The following is a 9,206-nucleotide window of genomic DNA, read 5'->3' as shown; positions in this document are numbered from 1 at the left end:
CTCATTCGCAGTTTCTTAAAATACAAACACCGTATCGCATCCATGAAACACGGCGTCATTATTTTACTCTAAATATGATCATGATTTAGTAATTGAGCGCCACAATGTATCAAATAAAAGTTAAATCTACTGACTGACACGTGGAATCATCAAGAAAGTGTTTAGCGAGGGCATAAATCAAGTGAGCAGTGGGGCAATTTTCTCATAAACCTCTGTACAGTTTGACCAGAGGAGTCGCCTCCTGGTGGCCATCACAAAGAATGCAGGTTTAAGAAACTACATTGGTTTCATTTTTCAGACTTTGAGGCAGTGCTTTTCTTTTATAGCCAATATGTAGCAACGTCCCATCAGTCAGCCCACAACAGTAACAAAAGCATCACTAAACCTAAAGTGCATGAGCTGTACACACTCACAAAAACAGCCAACCTTGCACAGTGTAAATCAGTTTTTTAGAGGATGTGTAATACAGTAGGCGGAATAAACAGAGAACACATATACATGAAGATTAATCTCTTTATTATGTACACTTATTACGATATCAATTCCATTATCATCCGTTATTAGGCACCTTATATGCAGATAGATTGGGGGAAGAGACTTCGCTCATATACCTGTTACAAAAGCACTCTGAGCAGAATTGAAACATGCTATCAGCTGGGCAGAAAACAAATCTGAGATTTGTCCTCTATTTAAATTCTGTTTGAGGTGTCATTTGTTTACATGTATTTACGCATAACTAATGTGAAAGATGTCAGCGGCTGTGACTACGCTTCCTGTTAACTGATGTGTGCGCTGCTTGCATTGTCACTCTGTGTATGTGCTTGTGCATTTGTTTACACGCAAAGTCTGTGTCCTTGAATGGATTTTACACGTGTGTCAGCATGTGTGAAAGTGCTTGTGCAATAACCGTTTGTGTGAGGTTTGGGGATCTCTTGTGTAACAGTGCACTGTGTATCAGTGTCTGTGAGTGTGTGCCAAAACTCTTAGGGGCACTAGAAGTCTGTAAGGCCAGTTCAGGCAAGTTCCTAGACACCTTGGTACAGGTGCCACAACTCAAGCTGGTTATACCTGGAATATTAGAGCCAGCAAAAACTGTGGAAACTTTCCCCTTATGCCACTGGAGTTGAATCTATTCCGTTGCTTCCCTCCCTGCAAGTAGGGAACACACCCTCTAGAGAATATCAATACAAAATCAATATTTTACTCCCTACACCCTGGGTAACCATAGTGCTGCAGTCTGGCATATGGATCACTAAGACACAGTGCTACATTTGTTATGCAGTGGAATGCCTGCAAGCAAATTGACCCCATTTTTTTTTTTAATTTGGGAAAATTCATTTCAAAGACACTTTGGAAGGAAACACATTTTGATATGAATGCTCTGAATAATCCTTTACAACCACACTGAAGTGCTGAGCTGAAAGCGAGTTAGAAAGCAGAGTGCTTTCTTTACTGGACTACCATCGAAAATGATGAAATTCTATGCAACTGTTTCATGTACTGGAAGATCAGAGAAGTCAGGGTTGATTTAGTTTCCTACTAAATTTTAAGAATGCCTGGACATTTGCCTTTGTCAGGTTCTTGTGTGCTTTTGACCATATCCAAACATGCTTTTCCTTTCCTTCTCCTTTTTCAATTCAGGGCTGCGGGGGGAGCTGGAGCCTATCCCAGCTGTCGTAGCGCAATAAGCAGGGTAAACCCTGGATGGGTCACCAGTCTATCGCAGGGATAACACAGAGAGACAGCTAATTATTCACATTCCCACCTACAACCAGTTTGGAATTACCCAAATGTGCACGTCTTTGGACTGTGGGAGGAAGCTGGAGTATTAGGACATGAGTGCTCCCCATGAACAACCCCACCCAGCGGATTCAAACCCAGGACCCTCTTGCTGTGACGTGATAGTGCTAACCACCACACCACCATGCTTCTCCCAGTATGACTCCTATGTCCAATAAAGATTAGCAAACTGGTTGGAAACTGGTACAGCTAGCTTTGGTCTGTGTGAACATAACAAGACCCACCTTCTTTCTCTTTTCTACAGATTTCTAAGTTTTTGAAGTGCTGGTATATAGATTCTGTTGTATGCTAAGCTAAGCTAACAGGTTGCTGCATGAAACCTTCTACAGGTAGACATGAGAGTTAAACTGATACAATAGTTAAACTTTTTAAACACAGTAAGATGTTTTTTTTTTTTACAATTTCAAGACTTTATTCTGATCTTATTCTGTCATCTAGTCTTATTCTTATTACAAGAAAACTCCTTAACTTAAAATGTAACCTCTTAGAGCTAGATGTTTAATTGACTGGTATCGCTTTTTTAGTTTTTTTTGCTATGCTGAGCTAGAGCTAGATTTGTACATCAATATGTGCTATGACAAAGATATCAGAGATACCTAGTAACAGGTTTGGTGATGCCCGTTTGATGCTGCTCACAAATGACTAATGATTATAGTATCATGAACACCCAATACTTCTCTAAGCTAACATGCTAGCCCAGAGCCACTGCTACAAATTAGCCACATGTTTCTAGCTTTCCACTGACACAACAAGACCTTACATGTTGTACAGCTTGTTTTCTTTAGGTCTTCTAATCCCAAAATTGGTGATTTGTTTCAATGAATAACACCTCCACGAATATATCACCCTCCACTGATTCTTTGACACATGGTGGCAGATCTGAATTTTTTTACGCACACCTCTATTCAGCAACTCTTTACCAATTCAAACCATTCCTTCAAGTTTGTTTATGGACATTTTCCAAAGAAAAGGAAATCAAGTAGTAAAGAAATCAAACTTAAAGGAAGCTTCAGCCCTCCTCTTCCCTGCTGTAGCCTTGACAGCCATGGACACAGCACCACCACCCAACCGTGAAATAACCACTTGTGTTTTAGCCCGAACAACTCCATTCCTCTTGACTGTCAGAATACACCCCCCACCCCCGCGGTTTTTGTAATCCTGGAGGACCAAGTGTATGTCCCGAAGAGGTGATCAATACTATTCAATCTGCTTGCAAGTCTTTGCTGCATTAGGCCGCGGCTGCTATACAAACCATGCATGGGTGGACACAGAAGGACCGGTGTGCAAATGGAATTCCACTAAAATGTGATGGCTCTCAGGGGTCGACCCCGTTTTTGTTTTTTTCCCACCCCGTATTCTCCTCCAACTGCAGCTGCTATTTTTTTTAATGTGCCTTTGATTGACAGATCCCGTCCAGGAAAGAAAAAGATGTTGCCGTGACAACAGCTCCTGCTACACCAGCGTGGATACGAGCTTCTGATAAATATCACTCTGATACACTGAAATCAGCAGCTAACACTGAGAGGTCATTATATTGGCTACAGATTTTTATAATGTCTTTACACTCACAGACATCATGAAGTGCTCCAAGTTACAGCTGTTTTGTTTCATTACAGACAAATGTGCTTTTAAGTGCTGTTAAAACGTCTATAATATCAACAGTGAGTGGCCATTATTCACATTGACAGTAGAGATTTGAGTTTCCCATCTGACATAAATAGGATGCGGTGTATGTTCCCAATATGACTGAGAGAAAACATTTCCATGTTGAGCTTTTGCACACAGCACGTCTTCTTACTACACTATTTTCAATATATCTCATCTAAAAATAGTTTCAAGCAGTGAGATGGAAAGCAGACAAAGCAATAAAGAGTTGGTGAAACAGAGGGGAGGAAATGAAAAAGGCTCCTCTTTTGTTATCTCTGATGTCTTTTCTTCTTTTTTCTCTCTCTCCTCATTAGAGTAAAGAATTTCAAGTCAAAGCCCCTCTTTGTTCAAGGAGCCCTTTTGCTTTGCCTTCTTCTTCTTTTTTTCTTTCAGCCAACCCCCCTTTGGGTTGCCAAATTAGTTTACCTACTAGCACCAGGCTTTCAGTGACACCGAGGGACTTTCCTCCTTGCAGTTCATCTCCGTTTCAGGCTCTGCTTCATCTCCACTGGATTGCTTTTCGCAACAGTGTGACTTGTTTCAGGGAGCCAACTTAAGCGTACCTAATGTGATGCCAGGTTCAGTCTTTATTCTCCTACTAAATGTTGTTTGTTTTCACAGTGAAGTTCTTTCAGGCTTACTGTCTACCCGTAGATATATACAATATAGTGGGCAGAGGGAGACACAATGGACACTTCACCGGGTGTTGTCAAACACTGTTCACAGGATCTATGCATAGAATGAGAAAGAGGAAGGACACTAAAGCACATACATGGTTGTGTGTGTTTTGGTGTTCCCCTCTCATGTTTGAGGAAGTACAATCTGGATATATGGAGGAAAAAAGGTAGAAAGGGAAGTATAGAGTAGTATAATAGCAGTCCTATGGACAGTCTTTTTTGCTGCTTTTCTGATAGTCCTCAGCAGGGTAGAACCGGGATCGGTAATACAGCACAAGAGTACGCACGGGAGAAAACACACATTAAAGTGCTACGATGAAGGAGCTAACATGCCACAAACAGTTCAGGACTTGTGTTTGAGTGACTGGAAAGTGGGTTATACTGTAGATGTCACTTTTTTACTGTAGGGATAGATAGGCGGTGGTGGGGTCCTTAAAGAGCACAGACAAAGCATAAATTATCTCTTTACTCAAATACCTTTTGGAAACCTTGTTAGGCTAGAGTTTTGGGAGAAGGAGTGAAGAGAGCTATGAGAGAAGTCAATGCGTGAGAAGGTTTGGCTGCAAAGGTCAGGAATGACTGGGGATGGGGCGTCTGCAATGGAAAATATCGGTCAGGCTCCGAGAAGCTGCGAGCAGTTGTTTGAACTGCGAGGAAACAGCGAGTCAGAACTTGTGAGAGTTCACAGGAGTGGCTGGGATGAAGGCATGGTTTCTATTCAGATCGGTCTTTGGAGAAATAGAGGTCGGACACTGAAGAGATGGAGAGCTGTGATAGGTCCAGGAAGAAGTGTAGGTGGGTGTCGACAAGGCGATGCGTGTCAGCGTCCTTTTGCGGCTGGGAAGCCCTTCTCCATCAATCTACGGTGAAGATGGAGTGCACTCCAGAGAGGCTGCAGAAAATGAGAAAAAAAAGAACATTGGAAAAAGTTTATGAGAAAAAAAATCTTCAGAAAACACAGTCCCCGCTGAGATGAGGTTGAGAAAAATCAGAAATGGCAAGAAGGAGAAAAATAAGATAAAAACAGAAGAGCAAAAACAGAAACGATGAGGAACATCTCTGGAGGAGCGGGGAGAAGGGTTCAAAACGAAACCAAGCAAAGTGACGTAGATGAGAGAGGAAATTAAGAAGTTGAGATCAAACAGAGAGGAAAAAAAACAGAAAGGGCTGAGATAACAAGCATGGGCACAGTAAGGCATAAAAATGGATCTAGTGGGGTGGTGGTGGTGGTGGGATTGGTGGAATTAGAAAAATAGAAGAGAGAGGCGCGAGATAAGAGAGACAGGATAAAAGAGAGAAAGCGGGAGAGCGAGCGAGGGGGAGGACGAATGAAAAGAGGAGACATAATTATAAAATGGCACGAGAAAATCAATGCAGTGGGCATCATTGTGCTTGCAGGAGCCGTACAAAGGGAGGTGGAGAGCAGCAGTGTGTCCATCAAACAAGTACACACCAGCACATGGTGTCTCTGTCTCTCTCTCACACACACACACACACACACACACACACACACACACACACACACACACACACACACAAGGACTTCAAATGCAGAGTGAAGACAAGGAGGATGAGTCAGGCAGATGAAGTGGAGAGAGACAAGTGACATTTAGAGCTCACTCGGAGCATGTAAAGACAAGGCATAAAGATACATGCCAACCGTGCCTCTGACAACAGCTTTTGTACGTGTGTGTGAGTGTGTGTGTGAGAGGGAGTGTGAATGCAGAGCTTGGTGCAACAGATTTGTGACTTTATACGTTACTCTTTTCAACAGTGACAGCTGAAGCTCAGGGCAAATAGCTAACACAAAGCTGAGATGTATTTTTAAAACTTTTAAAAGTACAGTTCAGATCTTTAAAGTACAAAAGCCAGTACTTTGATGTACCTTGACAGTACTCCATTACAATTAGAACGCGTGTATTACAATCCACTTTAAACAAATGAAAAAAGCAAAATGTAACCAAAAGTACTCAACCTTTCACTTCAAACTATAAAATATAATTAGACAGTCGATTATATGTGACTAATCCTTTAATAAAATATAAGAAGTCTTTTGTGATCATTTAAAAACTAAAGATCTTCTGACTTGAGTGTTTTTGGCTCAAAAGAAAAAAAGTTGAATAAATGCTCGGGTCAGACTCTTTTCAAAGGTCATCTATTACTTATATTTCTAGCTCAATATTTTTTTTTTAGATGCTTTGCATGATTCACAGGTTAAAATGAATTGAATGATCTGATACTGGCTCTTTGTACATCCACTAAGTTCATCACTGAGAAACAAGGCAGAGTTTCTCCACTTTGTTCTGATTGGCTGTTCCTCACGCACAGACGGCAGGAATAGCCTCTGTCTTTGACATCATAAACATCCAAGAATAAAAAAAAACGGCCTTAAACAGAGCAGTCTAAAGCCTGAGCGTTTGGCTCATAAGGAATACTTGTCCACATGCTGACACCAAAAATGTGAAAATCTGGCAATGTGTAATATGAGCATCCATCACTGTAACAGTATGCATATGGCAGGATTAAAAAAATGGAAAAGTATCATAGATCTGCTTTAAAGAAACAAGATTAACACATCAGCAGACTTCCCAGTGCGCACTGTTTGACATTTGAATCTCTCATGAGAGTCTTCTTTTCATTGTATAATCCACCCCCCCTCCCCCACCCTGCAGATATGATAGGAACATGCTGTGCATCTGTTCATGAATTATGGCTGTTTCTTTTCAAAATAATCTAAACAATAGTATTTATGATGATGGTTTGTACTTGATCTGTAACTGTTACTGGATGCAGTCTCATATATTGTCTTTCTCTGGTGCAAAGCTGCAGCTATAAGTTCTTGTCACATTAAAAGAAATTATTTTGCGTAACTCCAATTCCCACCAAAATGTTGTGTAACTATGTAGAATGTAAGTAAAAACATGTGTTATTCACAAATATGTTACTTACAATAGAACAGATGTTAAAAGTGGTTACAATTGTACCATTTCATGAAAAATTATTAGTTCATATAATATTTGACATTTAATAGCAGCAGCACATCTCAAAAAAGCTGGGAAGTGAGCAACAACAGGCTGGAGAAGTAAGTGGTACTAAAAGGAAACAGCTGGAAAAACATTTTGAAACTAATCAGGTTAATTGGCAGCGGGTCAGAAACAGGATTGGGTATAAAAAGAGCATCTGAGAGAGGCAGCGTTACCAGAAGTAAAGATGGGCAAAGGTTCACCAATCTGCAAATAACTATGTCTGTGACAAATTGAGGAAAAATTTGGTGTGAAATTGTAAAGACTCTGAATATCTCATTATCTATAGCACATAATATCAGTCAAAGATGATGAAAATCTGAGCAATCTCTGTGTGCAGGGGACGAGATCAAAAATCAGTGGACGCCCACAATCGTTGGGACCTAAGGCAGAACTGGACTGGATGCATCAGTGCCTAAAGAACTGTCAGCTTGCACATCTGCAAAGGCGCCATCAGTGCTGAAAGGCATATCCAGGTTTTAAAGCGGCATAAGCTCCTATCGAGACGGCATCTTTTTTTAGGGAAAGCCTTGCATATTTCAGCAAGACAATGTTAAACCTCATACTACTGCTAATACAACAACATGGCTTCAGAGTAGAAGAGTTCAGTTGGTTAACTGGTCTGCCTGGAGTCCACATCTTTTACCATCTGAAAACATTTGTCTGGTTATGAAATGAAAACTACAACAAAGAAGATCAGAACTGTTGAGCAGCTCAAATCAGGCGAGAATGGGACAAAATTCCTCTCCAGCAACTGGTTCCCTTAAGTTCCCAGATGTTTACGGGCTGTATTTAAAAGAAGACGGGATGATACAAAGTGGGGAAACATGGCCCTGTCTTAACTTTTTTAAGATGCGTCTCTGCCAGTGCAAAAAAAGCAGAGATGAGATTGTTATCCTTATCACGATGGAGGGGGTAGACTTCCCAAGTGAACTCTGGAGCTATGTTGTCAGGGGCAACATGGCTGCTGGTATTGGCTCTACTGGCTGGGTGACAAGCTAAACTAAGTATATTTCATAAGGCCTCTATGGAAACAACAACAACACCCTTGCTACCTGTATCTGGGTTCCAGAGACCCCACCCAAGATCCAGACCTGGGGGAGGGGTGAACTGCTACTGGTCGGGCATTAGTTCATGAAGTCAGGCTTGGCTCAACTCCAGTGAGCCGCATGTGCCGGCCCTACTGCAGACCCACCACCCAAAGGATCATGCAGCTGTGGAAGTTGAAGGCTTTGGCTTCCAATACCTGGTTACTTAAAGTCTTAGGTTCAAAGTGTTTTTTCCTTCTCCCACATACTGAGTTTTAACATGCTACTAATCTAACCCTCAGCCATATAAATAAAAACACTGCAGCGTTAAATACTGTTAGAAACACACTTGAGACTGTCCGGCAATGATTAGCTTGTTTAAGGAGTGTAGGAGTTGAGTGATGCATGCTCAGAAGCATGTATACATCACGTCAGGCGGTGCGCACACAACTGGGCGCACACTCTTACTCCTTGTTAACTGCATTAGTGCCAGGGCTTATCGGTGCAGCAGGACCACACACCACAAAAGGCTGAAATTCATTACAGTCGTAGGAGGGCCCTGACAAGCTGTCAGCATGCTCAAAATGTTCTTCAAATCCCGCCCTCCCTTTAGAGGTTCGCTCTGTCTTTTGAGGATCGGGAGAGTACTGAGAGCTATCTGTTTACCCACACACACTCACGCATGCACAGGCGCGCACACACACGTACACGCCTCCTGGTCTACATCTTAATTTCAAGGATAGTTTGCATTGTCACACGCAGAAGCAAACGTCTACATTTACAAAGCAAAATGAAAAAAAAAACCCCTCTTAATTTCATGGGTAGTTTACATTGACTATCACACACACACACACACACACACAAATAGAGCACACGGCGTATGCAAACACATTACTCTGACATAGTGCTAAATGGAGAGCAGGCCCAGAGGTGCAGTTCAATGACATACTCTGTATTTCCAATTTATGTTGGTGTCACTGCGTCTCTATTGGCTGCTACCACACACACACACACACACACACACACACACA

General features: G+C 41.7%; 1 protein-coding gene across 1 annotated transcript in view; it reads right to left on the bottom strand.

Annotated features, from left to right (window-relative positions):
* Positions 1-515: 515 nt before the first annotated feature.
* The window catches only part of samd12 (sterile alpha motif domain containing 12), a 125,199-nt gene continuing 116,508 nt past the window's right edge, over positions 516-9,206 (bottom strand). The window contains exon 5 of the mRNA XM_005748660.1: positions 516-5,016. Within this exon, the coding sequence (XP_005748717.1) occupies positions 4,985-5,016 (32 nt within the window). The 3' untranslated portion in view covers positions 516-4,984. The remainder of the gene's footprint in view (positions 5,017-9,206) is intronic.

Source organism: Pundamilia nyererei, unplaced genomic scaffold (genome assembly GCF_000239375.1).
Source record: "Pundamilia nyererei isolate P.nyererei 1_Seehausen unplaced genomic scaffold, PunNye1.0 scaffold00226, whole genome shotgun sequence".
NCBI classification, from domain to species: domain Eukaryota; kingdom Metazoa; phylum Chordata; class Actinopteri; order Cichliformes; family Cichlidae; genus Pundamilia; species Pundamilia nyererei.
Note: the sequence above shows the minus strand (reverse complement) of the source record. Positions and strands in the feature narration are given on the sequence as shown.